This window comes from Piliocolobus tephrosceles, chromosome 2 (genome assembly GCF_002776525.5).
Source record: "Piliocolobus tephrosceles isolate RC106 chromosome 2, ASM277652v3, whole genome shotgun sequence".
In the NCBI taxonomy this organism is placed as follows: Eukaryota; Metazoa; Chordata; class Mammalia; order Primates; family Cercopithecidae; genus Piliocolobus; species Piliocolobus tephrosceles.
This window is the reverse complement of record NC_045435.1, coordinates 40,699,047-40,724,628: the sequence shown is the minus strand read 5'-3', so window position 1 is coordinate 40,724,628 and position 25,582 is coordinate 40,699,047. Positions and strand designations below refer to the sequence as shown.

Sequence of the window (25,582 nt, the reverse complement as noted above, 5' to 3'; positions counted from 1 at the left end):
AAAGAAAGAAAGAAAGAAAGAAAGAAAGAAAGAAAGAAAGAAAGAAAGAAAGAAAGAAAGAAAGAAAGAAAGAAAGAAAGGAGAAAGAAAGAGAGTATATTCCTGGGAGGCAAAGAAAACCAAGAGACATATCGCAAAAGCATACAGTAGGCCCTCTGTATCCACAGGTTCTACATCCTCAGATTCACCAAACTGATAAAAAAACACTGTATTTGTGGGATGCGAAACCCAAGGGCACAGGGATCTTTGACTTTTTGTATCTGAAGGTTCAACAAGGCCAACTATGGGACTTGAGCATCCTCAGAGTTTGGTACCCACAGGGGTTCCTGGAACCAATTCCCTGTGGCTACTGAGGGACAACTGTACATGCTAAATAATCAATTCAGTTTTCATCACGGTAAAGGCACTTCCTAGAAGTTGAAATAAAAGGATACACATCAAGGCCCCAAGGATTTTATCCCCTGGATGGTGAATTTTTATTTTTGTTTCTTTTTTGGAGACAGGGTCTCACTCTGTCACCCAGGCTGAGTGCAGTGGTGCCATCATAGTTCACTGCAAACTTGAATTCCTGGGCTCAACGGATCCTCCCACCTCAACCTGTAGCTGGGACTACAGGCACATGTCATTACACCCGGCTAATATTTTAATTTTTTGTAGAGATGGGGTCTCCCTATGTTGCTCAGGCTGGTGTTGATCTCCTGGGCTCACGTAATCCTCCTGCCTTGGCCTCCCAAAGTGCTGGGATTGCAGTGGATGGCGAATTAAAGTCAACAACAGTGAATGTCATAATGGTTCCTTTTTGCGGTTACCAACACCTTTCTAAAGGAACTTGGTGTCATGGTTTCACATATTAAACTCCATTTATAAAATAGGCTATATTAATTTAAGGGCCAAGGAAGAGACAATTACATTAAGTCATAAGGTTTCTGGTTGAGGCTTCTGGAACAAAGTAGGATAAGAGAAAGTTATAGATAAAAATGCCTTTGGATGACCTGTGAATCCCCATAACACTTACACATAGCCCATGACATCAGAGTCAAGGAGGAAGGACTATCCACATAAAGAAAGAATCATAGAAACCGATCCCTGCACCTCCCCAGTGAAGTGATTCAGCTTGGGTAAGTCCTACCTCCTTCCTCTCTTTACCTCTGAGATGTTCAGACGGCTGGACTATCTCACTCTAAATGTGAAGACACAATGGCAAGTGGACTTGGGATGCAAGGACACTGATACAGCAATAAACAAGTATAAATAAACCCCATGCACACTGTGGATCAGCAGAGGAGAATGGGAAACAGGAAAAGCTTTCAAAAGGGGACTTGTGTCCACATACCTAAAGTTAATGAAAGTTGACTAGAAACTTCAGTGTCTTGGTTGGGCATGGTGGCTCACGCCTGTAATCCCAGCACTTTGGGAGGCCAAGGGGAGTGGATCACTTGAGGTCAAGGGTTCAAGACCAGCCTAGACAACATGGTGAAACACCGTCTCTACTGAAAATACAAAAAATTAGCCGGGCGTGGTGGTGCACACTTCTAGTCCCAGCTATTCAGGAGGCTGACACATGAGAATTGCTTAAACCTGGGAGGTGGAGGTTGCAGTAAGCCAAGATTGCCCCACTGCATTCCAGCCTGGGTGACAGAGCGAGACTCCATCTCAAAAACAAAATTAAGTCTCTAAAACTGGCTTCTACCTAGAAAGGTCAGAAAAATCTCTGGGCTCCTTGATCACAAATTTCAGTGCAATACATAGCTTAGCAATTCCCAGGTGATTTGAAATCTCTTCTGAACCGACCCACTTTTTTGGGCTTGAAGGACAGTCTAGCTAGTCAAAGCTATCCCAAAACGAACTCCCCACACAGTGTGACATCAATGATTTATCACCCCTTAGACACATGCATGCAATTATCTCACTTTTGGTTGTTTTTCACCTTCAAAAAGGCAGTTATAAATGCATTTGCCTTCTTTCTTCTTTCTCACCTGATATCTATTTCCTTTCTATCCTTGGTTTTCAGTTTTCCTGCCTTTCAACACCAGTTTCAAGGTAGGGAAGAAAAATCATCTTTCATGAAACCTGCTTTCTATACTCATACTCAATAGAACCAAAAAGGCTAAGTGCAGTGGTTCACGCCTGTAATCCCAGTATTTTGGGAGGCTGAGGCAGTAGGATCACTTGAGCCCAGAGGTTTGAGACCAGCCTGGGCAACAATAGTGAGACCTTGTCTCTAAAAAAATAAAAATTTTAGCCTGGGGTAGTGGCATGCACCTATAGTAACAGCCGCTTGGGAGGCTGAGGTGGGAGCCCAGGAGATCCAGGTTGCAGTGAACCATGATCACACCACTGCACTCCAGCCTGGGCAACAGAGTGAGACCCTGTTTCAAAAAAAAAAAAAGTGGAGTGTGGGGGTGGAGGGAAAAACACAAGACAGTAGCTTTCCATACTCTTCCAAATCAAAAGATAAGTTCAGTGAAATTCATCCATATTTTCCTCAAATGTGATATTTAAAGACTACACAGGTACTTTATCTAAATCCTTGACTCTGATCCTAGTGATGACAATTACAACCACTCAGGATTCACCAGAGAAATTCCAGTGTAGCTCACTTAGCTTCAAGTCAAAAATAGCCAAAACATTCCACTTCCTCTTGGTTCTTTTACTTTTGTCCTTCTCCTCAGACTTTAGAAGGAGGTATTCTTTAAATCCTGCATTACTAGAAGCCAGATGGTCAAGGCCCCTTGCTTTGGGAACCACAGCAGTGGGCTCTGAGTCATTGCTTCAGAGTAAAGCTACTCAAGCCGCAGGAGACAGCCAAGTTCTCCCTGAGAGAGAAGGCATAGAGACCAAACAATCCGCGGCCTTTATCTAAAAGGTGGAGTGGGGAGGCTGCCTTTCCATTGTATTTTCCCTAAGACCAGAGGAACTGGTTCAACTGAAAAGGGAGGCAGTCAGTCCCTTGCAGTGCACACCCTCCACTTGAGGGACAGCCTCAAGACTCTCCCCTCGGCTCTTCTGGGTGTTGCAATTGGGCAAGCCTCTTCCCAAAGAGTCTACGGGCTCTGGGCCATGCACTCAGGCTCAATACAGACCTTATCTTTTCAATCTGCTTTCAATTTGATGCCTACAGGCTGAGTGGAGACTGTTCTTGGTTAGAGTGAGCCTGAGGAGCCCCAGGCATGCCCAACACCTCAGACACGACCCCCAGCCCAGCCACAGGCTGGAGTTTTCTTTGGAGAGTGGCTAACTCACCTCTCCCACCATCGTCCTCTGATGAGCCCGTTTTTCATCTTCACAATCTAGGGGATTGAGGAGTAAAGCAGGAGAAGGCCCCGGGCACCCACCTTGCCACCCTTCTTTTTCCTTTTAAACTGGTCTCATTGCTTGGACCTCTGACTCCCTCAGTCTTCATCTGAGGGTCGCTGGCCTTTTCAGCTCCGGCTCCCACGATAGCCACTCGCCCGCCTCCTCTCCTAGCCACAGAGCCAGCAGCCACTGTCTTCACAGGCTCCAGGCAGGAGGCAAGCAGCAGGCCTCGGAGCCAGCTCCCCAGCCCCTCCCCTGCATCGTAGCAAGAGGGAAAGTCAGGCAATTCCTCAACAAAGCAAAGGCCAGCAAGACCCCCAGAGAGTTACCCTGCAGTGCAGCCAGGACTGTCACATATCTGGACTCAAGGAGGCAGCTGTGGGGGCTTCAGATAAGCACCACCCCAGCCCCCACATTCTGTCTGACAGGAAACGGACTCCCAAGAAATCCTGCAGAGAAGCCCTTTGCGGGGAAAGCAGGGCAGCCTTGGAGCCAACCCACCCACTCAGATTCCCCTTGGCCATTTCCTGCTTCCTCCGTGCTTTATTCCCCCTTTCCCTCAATTCCCAGCCTTGGTTTTGAATGTTTCTGAATCAGACTTAGAGGGTCCCTGGCCCCTCACATTCCTTCTTCATCTGAATTCTAGTTTTTAGAGCTCAAAAGCACACAGTTCCAGGCTGTCCTAATTAAATGCAGAGATTGAGACCATCTAATGCTAAGATTATGACCTTAATGACTTGCAGGAAGTCATTCAGATTTAATTAATTTTGGTAACCTTAAATCTGCTCAGGATAGAAAATTTCTCAGAGCTATGTTGTGTGTTTGTGGCAGAGAAGATGGTGAAAGGTGGCTTGCATGAAGTTTATTCACTAGTAACTCAGCCAGAAAGTTCCATTAGGATTTTGCATAGCGGATGGGATGAGAGACTGGGTGGGGTATTGTAAGGGGGGGTGGAGGCCAGAGGCCCAAAAGGTGAAACTTTTTAAAAGGGCAAATGTCAAGTAGGGGTTACATTCTCATTTCTACCCACACAAAAACAGTCTTCCCCTACTCTCCTAGGATGCGTTAAAGTGACATGAACAGCCTTAGGAGCATCTGCTTATCCTATTTGGGAAGGTTCTGATTTCTTTTTTAGGAGAAGCCACATCATTGAGAACCCTCCCCCTGTGATCCTTCTCGCCCTCCTGTTCGCCAGCTGCTTTGGGGGAAATTGGGTGCTTCCTCCAAGTCTCTTCCACAACATTAAGATTAGCAGAATAATTAAATACAGTCCTAATTGGGCACAGAGAGAGCTGTTAATTAATGAGCCAAGCTCCGGCCCAGAGCTGCAAATCCACGCTGGCCTGTGAAAACCCAGGCAGAAAAAATGTGCTCCAGTCCTATGAGAAAATTGTCACTTGGCAAAAATAGTTCCTGGTGTAGACACAGGTGTCAAACACATTCCTGTAGCCAGGAGTCACGCGTTAAGCCCGCAGCTGAGATCCATGTGTAAATAAGTGAGGTACTTCTCCGCCACCATAGGGACACACGCGGCTCTGCGTTCCCTTCCTACCCCCGCGTCCGCATCCCACTCCCCAGCAGGCTGGCGCCCTGACATCCAAAGTCGCTGCTAAGTGACTGAGTTCCCAAACAACAGCTCCGCATCCAAGTCAGAACCACACCGCCAGCCAGCGCGCGCGCGCGTTGTGTCTGGGAAACTGTGAAACGGATCGCAGCAAACTCTCCCTTCGCCGCCCTCCTGATCGCCACCCCCATCCCCCTACCCCAGAGGCCTCCCCAACCCTTCCCTCCCAATCACCCTCCCTCGGGCTCAGCGCGACCAGTCTGGCTAAGAGAAGGCACCAAGGCCACCGACAGCCACTCACCTCTGCACGAGAAGCAACAGCAGCACTTAGCAAAGAGCCACCCCAAAGAGGGACCTCGGGTGTAAGCCCTGTCGCCGCCCTTCATGTTGCCCCGCCGCCCCAGCGCTCCCGCATGGCACCGGGCGCCAGCCCGGGGTGAGAGCGCGGCGGGAAGGAAACTTCAGCGCCGCCGCCCGAAAGCCGGCTCCCGCCCTCGCTCCTGCCCTCCCCGCTGTGCTCTCCCCGCACCGCCGCCGGCCGCAGCTCTGACTTACTGGGAGCCACTGCCACCTTGGGAAGCGGGGAGGGGCCGGGCGGGGAGGGAGGGCCTAAGGGGCGGAGTTCCAAGGTCCAGCTGTGCGCAGGAGACCTGGCCAGCAGCGGCCAGAGCCTTATGCAACGCTGTCAGTGGCACCAGCGCTGTGGGCACGGGGCAAATGGGTGGAGTTTGACCCCTTGGCACCAAACAGGTAGGTACTCCTTATGTGCAACTTCCTCCCCTCAAAGGCCACCACAATGGGCGTTGGCTTAAAAAAGATAACTAGATGGGGCCAAAGGTGAGAGAGGGGTAGACTTAGAAGGTCCAAGACTCAAGGATGCCCTTTTCTTCCTCGCAGCCTCACTCGTTCCCTCCCCACAGCCTCCTCTGTGTTGAAAACACCGTTCCCAACCCTTTCTTTCCTTCCATGTAATGCTGATTACTAACAATGATAACAGTGCCTCATCTTGATTGGCTCTCCAACTGTAATGATGTGAAAACACTGGGTTTGGAATCATACAACCAACCTTCAAAGCTCAGTTTTGCCGCCTGCTAGCTGTTTGACCTTAGGCAAGTCACTTCACCTTTTATCTTCAGTTTCCCCATTAAAAAAAAAATGTAAAAGAATTCCTATTTTCCACGGTTGTAGATTTTCTTTTTAAAAGTTTTTTTTTTTAATAGAGATAGGGTCTTGCTATGTTGCCCCAGCTAGTCTTGAACTCCTGGGCTCAAGTGATCCTCCTGCCTTAGCCTCCCAAAGCATTAGGATTAAAGATGTGAGCCACCACATGCAGCCGATGGTAGAATTTAAAAGTATCTATGGATATCTCCCAGAGTTGCTGATTTAGTAGGTAGGAGGTGGGGCCCGAGAATTTGCATTGCTACAAGTTCCCAGGTGATGCTGATGTTGTTGGTACAGGACCACACTGAGACCTACTTGAGATTCAGACTTTTTCCTTGCCTATTTGGCATCTATCTCCCTTTCTTTTTGTAACAGCACCTTGACTTGTCTTTGAGGAACCAGTCCTCCTCCCTTGTCAGGCCATGTTTCTGGGTGTGGCTAACATCCTGTTACAGAGGTGAAGTTTAATATTTCCAGGTGAATGAATACCTACAGAAAAACTTCAGATATCTTACTTATGGTGCAAGACTGCCATTCACCATCCCGCCTGCCCAATATGCCCAGTAGACCTGTCATTCCTTTACTTATATCCCTATCCCCGTCTTTTAAAGCTTTTTCATGTTTCGGCCGGGCGCGGTGGCTCAAGCCTGTAATCCCAGCACTTTGGGAGGCCGAGACGGGTGGATCACGAGGTCAGGAGATCAAGATCATCCTGGCTAACACTGTGAAACCCCGTCTCTACTAAAAAATACAAAAAACTAGCCAGGTGAGGTGGCGGGCGCCTGTAGTCCCAGCTACTCGGGAGGCTGAGGCAGGAGAATGGTGTGAACCCGGGAAGCAGAGCTTGCAGTGAGGTGAGATCCGGCCACCGCACTCCAGCCCAGGCGACAGAGTGAGACTCCGTCTCAAAAAAAAAAAAAAAAAAAAGAAGCTTTTTCATGTTTCAAGGTCAAGCTTGCTTTCCACAACCCCCTTGAAGCCCACTTGGGCCACACCAGTGGGGCCTTTCCACGAACCACTGTATTACTCACAGGATGTCTCTCCCATTCCTTTGTGTCCAGCTTTAGGGCAAAGGGCCTGCTACAAACACACAACACTCATAAAGAGGGCCTATTCATCAGGAAAAAGGGAAGTTTGTGGGAGGAATGAAAAACAGAAGCTTGATCACCCAGGTAACCAATGCCTTCCTGGAAGAAACACACTCATGGGACAACGCTTTTAGAAGTTACCAGGATTTAGGGCTTCCTTTCCCAGTTGGAATCATGCTGAGATTTGTGCTTTATTTATCTATGTGACAGCCAGGCATGGTTGCTCATGCCTGTCATCCCAGCACTTTGAGAGGCCAAGGCAGATCACTTGAGCCCAGGAGTTCGAGACCAGCCTGAACAATGCAGGGAGGCCCTGTCTCTACAAATAATAAAAATAAATGAATAAATACATAAATGAGCGGGTCTTGGTGGACCATGCCTGTGGTCCCAGTTACTTGGGAGGCTGAGGTGGAAGGATCACTTGAGCCTGGGGATGTCAAGCCCGCAGTGATTCACGATTGTGCTGCGGCACTCCAGCCTGGGCAACAGAGTGAGACCCCATCTCCCCCAGCTTACCGCCCCCCCCCCAAAAAAAATATGTGCCAAGGCATCTGCCACATAGTTGGGATACCAGTAAATGATCAAAGCATGACCTAATGAGTAACAATAGCTTACATTTATTGAGCATTTATATGCTAAGCAGTTTCCTCCATCTTCTCCATATATTATCTCATTTATCCTCATTTAAAAAACCTTGTAAAGTAGTTTCCTGTTTTACCTTTGAAGAAACTGAATTAATAAACTACGATGAGGCTTTAATGGTTTAATTCTAAAGAGAAACTCTAAAAAGCTTCGCCCCTTTGGAACAGTAGAACATAAAGTCAAAAATCTACCCTCTATTTCTACTACTGCCATCTCCCTGATGGTTTCTCTTCGCAAGGTTTACATAAGAATGTCACTGTCAAGCAGGAAATGAATCTCTGGTGCTCTTTCTAACATATACAAAAACAGAGAAATGACAGTTCAAATTGCTCATGTTGGCTGGGCACAGTGGCTCACGCTTGTAATCCCAGCACTTTGGGAGGCCAAGGTGGGAGGAGTGCCTGAGGTCAGGAGTTCAAGACTAGCCTGGCCAACATGGTGAAACCCCATCTCTATTAAAAATACGAAAATTAACTGGGCATAGTGGTGCATGTCTATAATCCCAGTTACATGGGGGGCTGAGGTAGGAGAATTGCTTGAACCCGGAAGGCAGAGGTTGCAGTGAGCCGAGATCATACCACTGCACTCCAGCCTGGGCAACAGAGTGACTCTGTCTCAAAAAAAAAAAAAAAAAAATTGCTCATGTTGTCTGCACCCAAGATTCCTGATTCACTGACCATCCTGATAATTGGTCAGTCTCATTTTGCCAGGCTGAATTACTGCAGGATCCTTAATCCTCACATAGTTATCCTGGGTTCCAGTTCCGACCCACAGCAACCGGCACTATTATTTAGTTCTCTCTTCCACGTCACCAAAGACAGTACATATTTTGTTTTTCTTGCAAGCCCAGACCAAAAAATGTCTGTAAAAATTAACTTTATTTGCTTGTGATCCATAGTATGGATGCTATGGTCTAAGGCTCAGTGGTTGGTTTACCCACCCAATCCATTTCTTTTTACACTTTGGGGGCACTATGATGGGAATTCAAAGATGCTTCAAAATTTCATAGGGAATAACCAGTTTGATTTTTACTGAAATATTCCCTCTTGGTTTTTGTGTTCAGATAACACTGGATCACTTTTTTGTCACAATTCTTTGCAAGAGACTAATGACATATCATCTTGCAGAAACTGGCTTGAGTTACATGTTTGAGGAAGACCCAACTCTTACTTTAGAAATCAAATACCAGTAGACCCTAAAGTAGTCCACTATAGGCAAAATGGATCCATTGGGCATGTTTCCACTAATACTTTTTTTTGTTTGTTTGTTTTTTGAGCAGAGTCTCACTCTGTCACCCAGGCTAGAGTGCAGTGGCACGATCTCGGCTCACTGCAACCTCTGCCTCCCGGGTTCAAGCAATTCTGCCTCAGCCTCTGGAGTAGCTGGGAATACAGATGTGCGCCACCACGCACATCTAATTTTGGGGATTACAGATGTGAGTCACCGTACCCAGCCTCTACTAATTCTTATAACCCAGGAATTCATCCTACTTTCAATTTAAAGGCATAAAACCATTAGGAACCTCCTCCTATCTTAAGTTGGCAAGGTCAATACATTTTTGGCCATCCTGGAGATTCATTCTGGGGTTAGACAGCAATAACCAATAACCCAAGAGTCCCATTGCCATCCTCACTTGCCTTCCAGAATGAGACTAGCCAACGTCTACAACCTAATAAGAAAATCCTTTTCTTCCCTTTCTTTCTTTTCTTTCTTTCTTTCTTTTTTTTAATAGAGACAGGGTTTTGCCATGTTCCCTGGGCTGGTCTTGAACTCCCGGGTTCAAGCGATCTGCCCCCGCCCCCCCCCAACCCTGGCCTCCCAAAGTGCTGGGATTACAGGTGTGAGCCACCATACCTGGCCATCAAGGAAATCTCGAACAACATGGGGACACTGTTTGTGGACCTACTCGTTAATTCATCAAATACTTACTGAGTGCCTACTCTGTGTCAGGCTCTGTTCTAGGTACTGGGTCTACGTTGGTGAACAAAAACAATATCAGTCCTTCTGAAGCTAGCTACCAGGACAGACTCATCACAAATGTGAGAGAAAAGTGAATCCACATCGGATATGTGACTAAGTTTATTAGTTGAGGGGTTTAATAGAGGCCTAGATCTTCTAGCCTTTATCCAGCTGTTTTAAGTTAATATTCTCAAAACAATTTAGAAGGGATGGTGGAGGATATAGTTTTAAAACATTGGGGCTGATAAGAATCAGAAGGGAAGCATTTAAAAATATGAGGCATTGGTATTTTTTTAGGCTCTGGGGTGGAACCAAGTTTGAGACCATTGCTGCCTGAGTCTCCCCTCCCCCACCCCCACACACCCCCTGAGATTTAGATCAATTGACTTTGCGCGCAACTGGGCACAAGTATTTTAAAAGTTCCCCAGGTGGCCGGGCACGGTGGCTCAAGCCTGTAATCCCAGCACTTTGGGAGGCCGAGACGGGTGGATCACGAGGTCAGGAGATCGAGACCATCCTGGCTAACACAGTGAAACCCCCTCTCTACTAAAAAATACAAAAAACTAGCCGGGCGTGGTGGCGGGCACCTGTAGTCCCAGATACTCGGGAGGCTGAGGCGGGAGAATGGCGTGAACCCGGGAGGCGGAGCTTGTAGTGAGTCGAGATCTGGCCACTGCACTCCAGCCTGGGTGACAGAGCGAGACTCTGTCTCAAAAAAGAGGGGGGAAAAAAAAAGTTCCCCAGGTGTTTGTAATATGCAGCATAGTTTGAAAACCACTGGTGCAGTATGGTGGTTCTCAAACTCGAATATACATCAGAATCACCTGGAGGGTGTGCTAAAACACAGATTATTAGGCTCCACTCCCAGAGTTGCTGATTTAGTAGGTCTGGGGTGGGGCCTGAGAATTTGCATTGCTACAAGTTCCCAGGTGAGGCCGATGTTGTTGGTACAGAAACACATGGAGACCTACGCGAGATTCGGACATTTTCCTGGCCTATTTGGCATCTGTGCCTTCTTCTTTTTGTAACAGCACCTTGACTTGTCTTTGAGGAACCAGCCCTCCTCCCTTCTCAGGCCACGTTTCTGGGTGTGGCTGACATCTTCCCCTTGTCCACCCTCTACTCCAAAGATAAGCCCATGACCTGGGTGTGGCCAGGCAGACACAGGGATTGGTTCAGATTTAGCACATGACTCGAGTTTATGCAATAAGCATAAACCTTGAGATCTTAGCAAGAACATCTGAGTAAACAGCAATCTCTTTCTACAAGATTTCTAAGTTGATGGAATGTTAGCCTAAAGCAGCTGGGGGTATTTTGCTATACCAATGTGGGAAGAAGCTCTCTGAGAATGAAGCCAACACAGGAAAAAGATGAGAGAGAGAAATGAGAGGTAGGTTTCTCATGGTATCATTTGAATAGCTAGAGAGGCTTCTTCCTAAAGCTTTATTCCTAGACTTTACTTGTGCCCGCCCCTTGCTTATACATTCCGTTTTGTGTAAGCCAGTTGAATGTCTATTATTTCAGGGTTTTCACATACCTACTCACCCACTCCCAAAGTTCAGGCTAAAAACTCCCAAGCTATAAGCAATATCTTTAAAGTAGTCTTACTTTTCAACTAGGTGACTGAGTCTCATTTATATTTTTGGCAGACTTTGTCTTCGGTGATACCTGCAGCCTAAGTCCATTTTACATGAATAAAGCTGTCTATGTGACCACTTTATGTCCCACCCTCATTTCCAACAACAGTGAACCCCAAAGAATTCCTGGTATCAGCCTGCAGATGTAGTGGGCCAGGTGTACCACAATGCCAGGCCTGACCTCAGGCACCAGTGTGACTGCCTCTCCCTCCACATTAACCACAGCCTTCAGTAACACTGGACCAAGACCTCAGGCACCTGTCTCTTCCACCAACAGACACATGTCCATCTTTTTTTTCCTTTAGGGTTATTCTCTTCAGATGGTCAGGAATAGAATTTTACTAAATCACAATCATTTCCCCACATTTCTTAGCGCTCAGGACAGAAACAGAAGGAATAGCAACCACGCCCCAATTCAGGCCTAGAGATTCATGTGAGATCCTTCTTACTGTGACAAGTACTGAGACCTTTTATGGAACATAGGCTCAGTGAGCCGTGAACATGGTTCCTGGTGAGTGCAGAGGCCAGGCCTTGATCTCCTTAACTCCACTGCAACCATTCCCTTGCCCTCCTTTCCCCACAGGGGTGATTCTCACCTGTAGCACTCACCCCCAGGTTTGGATTCTATAAGGTTTTTTTTTTTAGATGGAATCTCACTCTGTCACCCAGGCTGGAGTTCAGGGGCACATCTTGGCTCACTGCAACCTCCGCCTTCCAGGTTCAAGTGATTCTCCTGCCTCAGCCTCCCGAGTACCTGGGACTACAGGCAAGTATCACCGCGCCCCGCCAATCTATGGGTTTTAAAAAGCTCTGCAGAGGATTTCAATGTGAAGTCATGGCTGAGAACCACTGACTTTGGGGCCCAAGGCCACTCACACTGTGGATGAGTTCCTGCATGTATTGTAGAGTTTAGGAAACACTTGGACACAAACGGTTTTACTTTCTCAGACTCTGACGATCAGTCCCTTGACCCATTCTTCCACTGCCTGCCATGCTCCCTGGTTGCTAACTGCAGGTTCCTTAATTCTCATCTTCCGTGTGTAGATTTCTGATCTATGAACTGCCTGACTGCTGACACCAGGATGGCTAATCAATGTTCCCAAATTACCAAGCCCTGGCCTCCATTTGTGGCTGTGGCCTAAACGTCTAAGATGCTTTCCAAGTACTAATCATTTATTCAAAAAATAATTGATCTTAGAACATTTACTGTTTGCAAGTCACTAAGCTAACCTATATTTGGGAGTTTATAAGGAAAATGTAAATTAAATAAGGTCTGTTCCCTGAGAAAAGACAAAGAAGAACAGGGTGAATTCTAGCAGAAGTTGGTTTAATTTTCTGTGGCAGAAAAAAGAAATGGAAACAGAGCAGTACTGGACATAAGGTAGGTGTTTCTTCTTTATGTGAAAAAGAGGAATTGAGACAATAGTCATCAGTAACCAGAAACACTTCAATTAGAGGAGGTATAATGTGTACATTGCTTCTATATTTAATTTGAACTCCAAATATTTTAAACTCCAAATATTTTTTTTTTTTTTTTGAGGCAGAGTCTTGCTCTGTCCTCCAGGCTGAAGTGAAGTGGTATAATCATAGCTCACTGTATCCTCAAAATCATGGGCTCCCACCTCAGTCTCTCAAGTAGCTGGGACTACAGGCATGCACCACCACACCTGCCTAATTTTTTTTGTTTTATAGAGATGGGGGTCTCACTACATTGCCTAGGCTGGTCTTGAACTCTTGGCCTCAAGCAATCATCCTACCTTAGCCTCCCAAAGTGCTGAGACTACAGGCATGAGCCACTGTGTCCAGCCCAAATGTGTTTTTTTTTTTTTTTTCAAGTGTATAATATCTATGTGGGTAACTATTCCCAGGTAATATGTGTTATTTTAACAGTAATGTGTACAGAAAAAGTGTGCTTGCCAGAATCACGCATAGTAATCTCTTCTTATCTCTGTTTAGTGTGGTCTAACCACTGCACCACTGCTGGCCCCATGGGTACCATCATCCACTTGGTGACAGCTCCTGGACTCTAATGACTGAACCATTACTAAGCTTGGCTCATATATCTTTACCTACCGGCCTTTAAATGTGTTCGTCTGCACTTGCCCACCTGACACCTGTTTGCCTCTTTCTAGCTGTCTCACTTATCCTCAAGAGAGGCCCCAGCTCAGCCTGCAGCCACCCTCTTTTTTTTTTTTTTTTTTTTTTTCCAGGCAGTACTACTGATCACTCTCTGGTCTGAACCAGGTTGAAGGTAGGGGGTGGTTCAGGACATACTGATGAAGACTGTGGGATTACACAGAGGACACAGATGTCTCCCCAGAATGGCCAACATTCCTCTTCTGTGAGGACAGAAAGGAAGAGTTGCTGGCAACAAGGACAGGTTCCTGGATATCTGTACTGAGCAGCCGCCTGAGCTGGCCTGAGCTCAGGGGCAGATGAGCTATTTATCAAAGTGAAAGATGGCTGCAGCTGGAGTTGCTAAAAACAAACCACTCCAGGTTTTATCCACTTCCAAAAACGTTTACCTCTAAGTAGGTCAAAGTGTTCCCAAAGTAGGGCAGTCTATCACATAGATAGAGTGCCAGTCTATCACTCTGAGTTTCAATTAAGGTAAACTTATGATTGCTAAGTGTCCACTACGCGGGATGGCATTTTACTTCTGCCAATGCCACCTTCCGTCCTATAGGCACAAATAGCAGCTCCATGTAGATTCACGGGGTACAATGAAGAGGTTTCTGATGAGTCAAATGGAAAGTGGATTTTGTCTCGATGTAACTCAGGTGAGTTTATTGAGGATTTCCAATAATAGAAAGGATATACATCTGCCAATAATGGAATGTGGATAATGACCTACTCATCCTTCAACCAGTCCAAATAAATGAGAGGTACTTAACCCATACATCCCCAGAGAAGACTTCCTCAGTCAGGACTCCTAGCATCAGAACATGATTCCCCATTCCCATCCTCAGGTCTTCCTGCTAAAGCTTAAGCCAGTTTCCTCTACCGTTCTACACATGCTGAGCCTGGTCCTTCACATAAGAACATTGCAGAGGTCCTTGATGCATGATCTGTCCCTCCTTTCTATAAATATTTACTGAGAACTTCTTACATGGCAGCCACTGTTTTAGATGCTGGGGATAGGGCAAGGAACACAATAGACAAAATCCCTGTATTTGTAGGGAGGATTTGCAGAGGAATATTAACAAATATATCAGGTAGTGATAAATGCAATGAAGAAAAGTAAAACAGAGGAGGGAGTATACAGTGTGATGGGAGAGGATGGGAGTTAGGGAAGACCTCTCTAATCAGGTGACATTCAAGCAGAAGGAAGTGTGACAGCAAGACATCCAGGTATCTGAGGATCTGGGGTATCTGGCTTGTTCCAAGCAGACGGAATAAAAGGTCAGGCCCTGAGGTGAGCATATATGTGGCTTGATTGGTGAATGGCTCAGTGAGGCAGGCTGGTCAGGTAACTGGTAGTCAGAATAACGTCCCCCAAAGATGTCCACATCCTCATCTCCAGAACCTATAAATATGTTACCTTATATGGCAAAAGAGACTTTGCAAATGTGATTCTATTAGGGACCCTGAGGTAGGGGATTATGCTGGATCATTTAGTGAGGACAGTGTAATCGTGGGTGTTCTTAAAAGTAGAGAACCTTTCCCACTGTGGCCCAGGGGAAAATACTATGGAAGGAGGATCAGAAAGATGCAACACTGCTAGCTTTGAAGATGGAGAAAGTGTGGTGGCCTCTGGAAGCTGGAAGAGGCAAAGAGGCAAGAAATAGCTTTTCTCTAATAGCCTACAAAAAGGACTGTGGCCCTGATTGCTGAAACTGATTTTACCCCATGGGGACTCGTGTTGCATTTCCAAACCACAGAACTGTACGATAATAAGTTTGTGTTGTTGTTTGAAGCCACCATGTTCGTGGTAATTTGTTACAGCAGCAACAGGAAATGAATACATAGGAGATGAAGTCAGAGAATAGGCTCCGGAACAGGTTTTGTGGAGCCTCTTTGCAGTCACAGAAAGGACTTCGTTTTACTCGAAGTGAGACAGGAGACACTGGAACATTTTGAGCGGAGAAGGGCCTTCAGCCTGGGCCACCTCCCTGCAGCTAGGGGCGAGCAATGGCAATTATCTATTCACCCTCCTGTGTACAAAGGTCAGGAGCCAGACTTCCTGCGGCCTAGAGGGCCATGTGGAAAGTAAAGCAAGTGGGCACAATCTCAGAATCAAGATTCTGGCTGGAGTTAGTGGACATGGGGAGAAAACAAGACAACCCAGTCCTACCACAGGGGCAAAGAAGGGGGCAGACTGTTCAATAACTGCCTGTAGGGCAGAGGGCTGGTGTTCAGAATGGCAATTAGTAGTAAAAGGAAAGATTTCTCATGCTTGTTCGCAGGGTTTGGGTTAAGGCTGCAGTTTCACCCCCACATAGATCCTCGGTGAGGAGTTGTTCTCAAGGAGCAAGTGATAGAGGGAAGGCAGTGTGGCGGTGAGAGGAGGGTCTGACCGCTCTGTCCTGCCCAGCAGCATCAGAATCCTGTTGCTGAGAGCTCCTAGAGCTTTGGCCTGCAAAGGCTGCTCCTCAAGGCCTTTGAGGTCCTCCCATCTCTGCCCTTCCCTGAGCAGACAGGATGGGCACATCCCAAGATTGTCCAGACCACTGCCTTTCCTTCTCTTTTCCCCGAGTCACATTCAGTGCATGTCATTCCTGGGTCCCTGTATTCTTCTAGGGGGAAAGTGCTTTCAGCTTAGCTAGCTGTAAGCAAGAAAACTGCACCATCTTTCCTCTGGGGGAACATTCTGTTTGCTAGGGTAACCTCCTCTCCATCATCTTCAGCTTCTTCTCAGAAAGCAGTCAGTGGCAGCCTTTCTTCTCTGGGATCAAATCCTGAGGCTCTCATTTTAGCTCTGAGCTCCATCAGCTGGTTCATGTGGCTCCAAAGAGCATATTCAAGCTTCCCCCTGACTTCCCCTCTGGATGATAAGGGGCATCATCATCATGTAGATGTCACAGATTTACAGTGGGCACCAGCAGGCATGAAAACATACTGTTGAAATTGGCATTTAACATAAGCAAAGTCACAGCAGGCTGGTTACACAAAGGAAAAATGCAGGATCTCTGCAGAGGGACCTAGAGAGACCAGCTCTTTCCCTGGACACCTGCGTCTTCCTGCTTCAGTTCTACTTGGAGGCAGCACGACACTGAGTTGTATTTAGAGAAGGATGTGGCCTGGCCTGACATGTTCCTATTTGAGGCTTTGATTCTAAGCCCTTTCATGTCCTAAATAGTATTAGATGGATGTGGCCACAGGCAGGACATCTCAACCGGAACAAAGTAGGCCTGAGGCAGTTTTCACGAAACTCCTCTCATGTACACCCAACACTCACAGTGGCAGCACAACTCCCATCACACAGGTCAGCCCATCTCCACAATGTGGTCCAAATGTTACCTTCAAGTACCACAGAATTAATGACAGAGAATAGCCCATGGAGAGGTGCCAGAGGTATAAGCCAAAGAAAAACTTGAATTTTTAGCTCAAATATATCAGATATTATCTCAATCCTCTGGGTTAAAGTCAAAAGAAAATTATGAGAGGAATAAGCCATTATTTCTTGGGAAATCACAGAACCAGATGGACCTGCTGTTGGTAGACTGTGGAAAGGACCCAGGGTAGGTTAGGAATAGAGACTGAGGGAAGGGAGCCGGTGCAGACAGGAGGTTATGCTGGGGCCTCTGAAAACCTATGGAGGTGCAGTGGCTCGCACTTGTAGTCCCAGCTACTTGGGGGTTGCTGAGGCAGAAGGATCACTTGAACCTGGGAGGTCAAGGCTGCAGTGAGCCCTGATCATGCCACTGAACTTCAGCCTGGGCGATAAAGTGAGACCCTGTCTGGGAAAAAAAAAAGAAAAAAGAAAACCAGTGGAAACTAGAAAGAGAACCCTGACCCCTTGCACAATCCTGGGGATGATTCAGGCTGGAAACACCCTGTACTTAGCCCTATAGAGGTATCAGAACTTAGACAAAGAGCAGGCAGGGAACTTCACATTTTGACCACCTTTGATGAGGCATAACTGGGCTGGAAAGTCTACCTTGTTGGAGTTTAAGAGCTATTAATCAATTTCTCAGATTTTTTAAAATTAGAATTTTTAGAAATGGAGTCTTGCTGCATTGCCTAGGCTGGAGTACAGTTGTGCAATCATAGCTCATTGCAGCATTGAACTCAAGCCATCCTCTCTCCCATCCCAGGCAGCTACGACCACAGGTGTGTGATCACATCGGCTTATTTCATAGACTCTAAGTGTCTTATCCAAGGTCATCATCTAGCCAGTGGCCAGGATTCAGACTCAGGTCTTCCCCCCCAAGACATTTTTTTGGAGACAGGGTCTCACTCTGTTGCCCAGGCTGGAGTGTAATGGCTCAATCACAGCTCACTGCAGGCTTGACTTCCTGGGCTCAAGTGATCCTCTTACCTCAACCCTCCAAGTAGCTGGGGCTACAGGCACTCACTACCATGCCTGGCTTTTAAAAAAATTTTCCTAGAGACAGGGTCTCACTCTGTTGCCCAGGCTGGTCTGGAACTCCTGGGCTCAAGTGGTTCTCCTGCCTCAACCTCTGAAAGTGTTAGAATTACAGACAGACCATCTTTTTATAGTCTACCGCATACTGAAGTAAAGACACAGAAAACTTTTGTTTTATCCTAAACAATCAGCCTATGCACATAATAATAAAACCAACTTCACAGTTTAAAAATCACTTTTACTTAACATTTCCACCCTTGAGTCTTCCAGCAACTCTGTTACATAGGCATTTTTATCTGCTTCCTTTTGCATAAATGTGGAAGCTAAACCCAGGAAGATTAAGTGACTTTCTACTCAAAGTAAGTGGCTTCTCATTCCATACCCTGTCCTCTTCCCAGCCCATCTGATTCCCTGAGAACCAAATTCTCTTCTGTTTTCAAAGATTTGCCAGTACCCTTTTAAGGAAAAAACAGTAGATTAGAATACATTAGGTTGGGCCATTTGGAATTGAAATTGCTGACATTCAACCTGTTTTTTTCTTTTTCTTTTCTTTTTTTTTTTTTTTTTGAGATAGGGTCTTGCTTTGTCACCCAGACTGGAGTGCAGTGGCACAATCTAGGCTCACTGCAACCTCTACCTCCCTTCCCACTGCAGCTCTTCCCCCACCCCTACCCCCAGCAGCTGGGACCACAGGTGCGTGCCACCATGCCCAGCTAATGTTTTTGTATTTTTGGTAGAGATGGGGTTTCATCATGTTGCCCAGTGTGGTCTAGAACTCCTGAGCTCAAGTGATCCACCTGTCTTGGCCTCCCAAAGTGCTGGGGTTAAAGATGTGAGCCACTGCACCCAGTCTCAACCATTTTTTACTACAAAAAGGGAGATTTCATGTACCCCAAACTAAAACATTGGACCTCAAAATGAAGATATTTATGCTATGCTTATATGCATCAAAAATGGGATACTTTGGCTGGGCACAGTGGTTCACACCTGTAATCTCAGCACTTTGGAAGGCCAAGGCAGGCAGATTGCCGGAGCTCAGGAGTTCAAAACCAGCCTGAGCAACGTAGTGAAACCTCATCTCTACAAAAAAAATACAAAAATTAGCTAAGGATGGTGGCAAGAGCCTGTGGTCCCAGCTACTTGCCACTGCACTCCAGCCTGGGCAACAAGGTGAGACCCTGTCTCCAAAATAAAAAATAAAAAATAAAATAAACACAGGATACTTTGGTTAATCCCTTTAGATTAACAAAGGTAATTACTTGATGTGGAGAGAAAAAAACCCACATTTTTAGAAGTGGAAAGGATCCTAGAGGTAATTCAGAAGACATGAATAAAAGGTAATAAAAATGCTATTTTAGAACAAATAGCAACATGAATGACTGTAGGGAATAACTAGGAAAAAAGGCCAGCCTGTAGAGAGTCTCAGAGTGGAAGGCACTTGCCTGTAAGCTCTATGCCCAGAGAGGACAACAGATCAGGTGTCTGTGAGTGAGAAACCAGGGGATGCCCAAAGTTCAAGGGAAAGGATGTACTCTGAAGTTCTGAAATCCAAGGACGTCGGAAAGGACTATTAATCCATAAACACAAACAATCACTTTAAACAAGTCAGGATTATTTAATTTAATTAAAAACATTTTGTTCTGCTCTAAGCATTTAATAAAAGGATTTATGGAGAAATTGCTAGCTCTTATAGCTTAAGAAAGAAGTGTTTAACATTTTATCTGCAAATTGTATTACTTCTAGATACATATCAGAAGGAGAGGGAGAATAAGAATTAGCACTGGTGGATTTACACTGGGGGCTCGGACGGGGGAGAATAGAAGGAGACGTGGGTAGAAAGTATTTGGATTTCAGTGCTATATATGAGGAATATTTTAACCCTTAGAATTACACTAAAATCCAACAGGCTTTCTCTAGAAGTAATAAGCTCCCAGTCCCTAGAAGTGCTCAAGTAATGCATAGCCGACCACTTGTCAAGGACATTGTGGAAGGGGTTTCTTGTATTAGGAAAGAGAGTGAGCTAGAGCACCTTCCACCTGTTTCTCAATTCTAAGATCCCAGGAGCCAAAAGAAGCCAATGTTCTGGAGTGAAATTAAATCTAATCAAGAACCAGTTTTATCCAGTTATAAAAAGAGAACGTTTCAACTTTAACTTTTTATAATTCTGAAAAATGTCAAGGAGCTCCTTTTAGAATCTCTCCATCTATCTTTAAACACACTTTTCTTCAAAAAGTATCAGTACTCAAATAAATTACAACATTTCTTATTCAAATGCATTATTTTGGGGTTTCAGCTATTCTTACCCAACAGTATTAGAATTTTTAAAAACACCATACCACACCTTTTCATTGCAAACATACTGTAATTCAGCTATGCTAATGTAAAGGAAAATGTTGTGGGCTAGTATGGAAACCTGTTCTCACCCTCACTGATCATACTCCCATGTATACTTTTGCTTCTATGAGGAAGTGAGTTCTGAATCTCAAAGGACTACCTCACATCTAGTCAATTACAGGTACAATCCTATACAAATGAAGAGGATTGAAGGATCATATTTTGCCTCATGAAAAAAATTGAGGTATATGTTAACAAAGCACCATACGTTATGTTAACAAAGCACCATCCTGCAATTGAGGATTGTAGGATGAAGTAAATCAGCAAACTGCAATTTATAACATGTCACTTCATACCTGAAAGGAAATGTTTAGGGAATATTCATCCTCCAATTATTTTTTTAGCCTCCCATAGTGAAGCCATGTTAGGGATTATGCAATAAATGAAAAACCTGAGGGTAGGGCTCCTAATGCAGAATTATACTGAAAAGTAAGAGGTAGAGAGAGACCTTTGGAGGACTCTCCTGGTAGGCAGAGGAGGCTGAACTTTTTGGCATTTTGGCTCCTGGCGGCAGAAAGTGCAGGGAACTTCCATCCTGCAGACAATCTGTTGAACAGGCTGGACCAGCACCAGGGGTTGGCAGGCTGCTATCAGAGCAGGACTGAACTCAGCCTGCTGTCCAGAGTGCTCCTTGGAGTCATTCTGCCCCAGCTGAGGATATCAGAATCTTAATAGTTGGCAAAGCACCCACAGGACAAAATCTGTCCCTGACTGCTGCCACTTCTCCTAGAGAGTGGGGCATTTGGGGCCAGAGGTGAGAGGGAGAGTGGAAAGGTGGGTATTTGTAACTATAATGGGGTTGATGCTCTTTAGGTTCAGCTAGACTGGCTAACAAAGGGAGCCAAGTCAGATGGGAGAATAAACTAAAGTGCCTGTCTCAAAGGCTTTCAGACTTGGGAGGGTGTAGAACACAGTGGTAAAGGGAGACCTTGGGAAATGGACAGGCATGAGTTCAAATTTAGGCCCACTGCTTGTCAGCTATGTGACTTTCAGCATGTTACCTAACCTCTTTAAGACTCAGTGTCTTTATCTGAGGGATGAGGAAAATATTATTGTTATTAGCATTAAAGCAACCCAGAACCTGGCCCATGGTAAAGCTCAATAAGTGTTAGGTATTTTTGTGAGTTGGTGACACACTTAACACAAGTGGACAGTATCAAACTTGCCCAACATTCTCAGGCTGTTGGTGGTAATTGCCTGCAGAGCCCAAGTTTTCTCCATGGTTCTCTACCACCTTCCACAGCATGGGGAAGCTGTTCCTGAGGCCAGGTAGGTGGTAACAGTAGAAATCGTCAGGAGGCCCCCAGGGAGAGGACTCCTCACGAACAAGCCAGGGGTGCCATGGGCCACTGCCCGTCTCCTCTAGAGCATCTGCTTCTGAGGCTCACGGGGGAAGCCTTGGGCTTGGTTTCATAAGCGGAGAGGGATTTCCTTACAGCTTCTCCAGACCCGCAGCCCCAGCCAGGGAAGAAAGTGCACAGGAAAAGGAACACAGGTGTCCTGTACAGCCAGGTACAGAAGAACCTAGATTGGTTTTTGGAGCCTGGGGCAGAAGTACCCAGGACCAATACTTTTTAAAAAGCCATTCTCGCCATTTTTAAGTGTACAGTTCAGTGGCATTAGGTCCATTCACATTGTCATGCAACCATCATCACCATCTGTCTCCAGAACATTTTTCATCTTGCAAAACTGAAACTCTGTACCCAATAGGCACTAATTCCCCATTCCCTCCAGCCCCTGGCAAGCATCATTCTTTCTACATCTAAAAAGTTGACTACTCAAGGTATTTCATTTAAATGGAATAATATAGTATTTATCCTTTTGTGTCTGGCTTATTTCACTTATCCTAATGTCCTCAAGGTTCATTCATGTTGTGGCATGTGTTAGAATTTCCTAACTTTCTAAGGCTGAATAGTACCCTATTGTATGTATATATTCCCTTGACCTGTTGTTGGACACTGGGGTTGCTTTCACGTTTGACTATTGTGAATAATGCTGCTATGAGCATTATTATGTATATATGTACAAATTTCTGTTTGTGTCGTTGCTTTCAATTCTTTTGGATATATACTCAGATGTTGGATTGCTAGAATGATATGATATGATAACCTTATTTTTACTTTTTTGAGGAATCCCATACTGTTTTGCATGGCAGATGTACCATTTTGCATTCCCACCAGCAGCGTACAAGGGTTCCAATTTCTCCACATCCTCATCAACACCTGTTATTTTCTGTGTGTGTACATTTTAAACAGTAGCCATCCTTTGCAGTGGCAAGTCATTGTTTTCTTATTTTTCTAGCAATAATTAGTGATGTTGAATATCTTTTCATGTACTTATTCATCACTGGTATATCTTCTTGGGAGAAATTTCTGTTTAAGTCCTTTGCCCATTTTTAAATGTAGTTTTTTTTTTTGTTGTTGTTGTTGAGTTGCAGAAGTTCTTTATATAATCTGGATATTAACCCTCAACCCTTCTAATACATCTTTAAGTATCTCCTAAGCTTGACACCCTGGGCATGCCGAGTCCACAAAGCAGTGGTTCTCAACCTTAAGGGAACATCAGAATCACTAAATTTGTTCTTCTTTTTTTTTTCCCCTGAGATAGGGTCTCGCTCTTTTGCCCAGGCTGGAGTGCAGTGGCGTGAACACAGCTCACTATAGCCTTGAACCCTCAGCCTCAAGCAATCCCCCCATCTCAGCCTCCTGAGTAGCTGGGACTACAGGTGCATGCCACTATGCCCGGCTAATTTTTTTCTTTTTTTTCATGAAGGAGCTTAAAAATATACCGATGTCCAGGTCCTTGGCAGCTGGATTAATCGTTCTGGGGTGGGTATGAGGCATCGGTATCTTTAGAAACCTCCTCCAGGTGGTTTCCAAAGTGCATCCAGAGTTGGAAACCACTGCTACAAAGGCTTGCCTCTTGGGAGGTGCTGCCCTCCACCACCTGCTGCTGTGAAAGTGAGAGGGGACTGTGGCAAGGCAGGACTGGGCTGGAGGGCCCAATCCCAGTGAGAAGCCCTAAGATGTCAGGGTGGCCGTAAAGTAGCAGGAAAGGCAGCCCCACCACAATTCTGTCACACAGCCCTACTCTTTTTCACCAACCCCATCATGAATGACACCAAGACATATTAGAAGGAAATAACCAACCACTGCTCCCACAGAAGGCAGAGGAGGGAAGAGCAGAGAGGAGCCCTAGCACTACCCAGAAGCCCAACAGGTGTTGGGAGCCCTGATCTGCGCCAGCTCGGCCACAGACTCCCTGTGGCTTCCGGGAGGTCACCTTGCTTTCCTGAGCCTGAGTGTTCCCCTGGAAGAGAGGAGACCAGGCTAGTGCAGTAGTTCTCAACCCTGACTGCACCTTAGATTCACCTATGGAACACTTAAAAATAGTGATCCCTCAGGCCCCATCCAGAGATTCTGATTCCATTTGTTCTAGGTGGGGTCTGGGCACTGCCATTTGGAAAAGCTCTCAGATGATTCTTATGTGCAGCTAGCATTGAGAATCCTGTTCTAGTGGATCATCAAGAACCATCCTGTGGTTCTCTTGCCCCCATAGCTGGGGTGATGGTCATGGCCTGAGCACTCACGAGGTACTTAGCCATCACACATAGTCCCTGTTCCACACAGCCTGTGAGAGTGCTGACTTGGTGCTCTCTGCAAATGCTAAGAGGATCAGTTCTCTTATAGGAATTGAAGAGGAATTGATTCCAACCTCCTGACACCAGATGAGACCATTCTGTCCTATTCTACAACCCCCAGAGGAACATTTTATTCTCAATCTAGTTGTGCATAACTTATAAGGTAAAGCACCCACTGGAGACAAATTACTGCTGAGAGAAGAAAAGGCGGTTTGCCAGCAGGCAGCCAGCTGGAATAAGAGAAGGAACAGCTTATTGGGTCTTAGCTAAGGCCAACACTCTGGGCCAGAGAGAGAGGGAAAGGGTTTTGAGGCTGGGCCATGTGCATGACTGCACGTACTTTCAAATGGGGTCTAGTTAAGGGCATAAGAAATGCTCCATGGAGAATGCAGACTTAAGTCCCTTTTTTTTTGAGACATTATTTTACTCTGTCACCCAGGCTAGAGCACAGTGGTGTGATCATGGTTCCATGCAGCCTCAGCCTCCTGGGATCAGGTGATCCTCCCACCTCAGCCTCCCGAGTAGCTGGGACTATATAGGTGCACACCACCCACCTGGCTAATTTTTAAATTTTTTTTAGAGACAGGGTTTCACCATGTTGTCCAAGCTGGTCTCAAACTCCAGAGCCTGAGCAATTCACCTGCTTCCGCCTCCCAAAGTGCTGGGATTATAGGAGTGAGCCACCGCGCCTGGCCGACTTAGGTCCTTGACTACCGGGAGTAGAGGACCTCTGTATTCAGAGCTCACATGGGTGAGAAGATAGTAAGACCTCACAGGTTGCCATTTGAAGGCTCAGCATAACTGGCCTAACCTAGGGGAAACAGGAACCAACCTGGAAATGAAAAGAGCCAGGGAAATGGGTGATAGGCACTGCTGGTACCTTTAAGAAGCTATGCTGGTTGGCAGAGTTAGCTGGAAAGTTCTATGACAGCCTCCCTCCCAGTTTTGTCTCTTGCCTCTATTTTCCATTCCTGGTCTGCAGCTCCTATTTTTAGTTAAATCTCCACTAATCTGTCCTATAGTAGAGAGAACCCCCAGTCCTGTGCAGTTCTTACCCTGAATGCTCACACCTCCAGCCTCGGGATCACAGATTGACTCTGACACTGCTCTCTGATTTTTCCACCTTGGGTTTGCTCCTGCCAAGTTGCACATGTGGCAGCCCCAGCAGGGAGGGAGTGCACATTTCGCCCAGCCTCAGGCTAGGAGGCCAGGTCTAGGTCAGGAAGTCTCTCATCTTGCCTTGAAGCTGAGTCCCTCCTGATGAAAACGACCAACACCTGGGGATCCAAGCAACGTTAGCCTTTTGCCGCAAATGAATTGCTGTGCTTGGTTTCCTCTCTGCAGATGGGTCTCTCAACTGGACTTGTGGGAGTGTGTAGTTATTTTGCTGGATAATCTATGGCAAATGATATAATAGCAAAAACTTATCATGACAACTAAGGTGCATTGAATGCCAGGCACTGATGTGTTTTGTCTCCGTTACCTCATTTTACCCTCACAATAATCTAGCTTCTGTGTACCCTGTTCTCTTGGTTAGACTTCAAGTGGAACCTGATTCCTGAGTTTCCTTGATTTTCCTCTTGTGCCTGCAATTTCAAATTCCCAAACAACTTGCTGACATAGTCCCTCCTTAGTCCTCAGAGGACAGTGGGGAAAGCAGGCAATGACTAA

At 45.9% G+C, this 25,582-nt stretch overlaps 1 protein-coding gene across 12 annotated transcripts in view; it reads right to left on the bottom strand.

Moving 5' to 3' along the window:
- The window catches only part of KALRN (kalirin RhoGEF kinase), a 645,945-nt gene that overhangs the window by 131,634 nt on the left and 488,729 nt on the right, over nt 1-25,582 (bottom strand). For 2 of the 12 annotated variants that reach the window (XM_031935157.1, XM_031935158.1), the window contains exon 1: nt 5,163-5,427. The exons of 6 other annotated variants lie outside the window; for them this stretch is intronic. In XM_031935157.1, the coding sequence (XP_031791017.1) occupies nt 5,163-5,247 (85 nt within the window). In that variant the 5' untranslated portion in view covers nt 5,248-5,427. Of the gene's footprint in view, nt 1-5,162; nt 5,428-25,582 lie in introns of those variants that run through there. 4 more of the 12 variants (XM_023215063.2, XM_023215059.2, XM_023215037.2 and 1 more) reach the window with 3 other exon arrangements.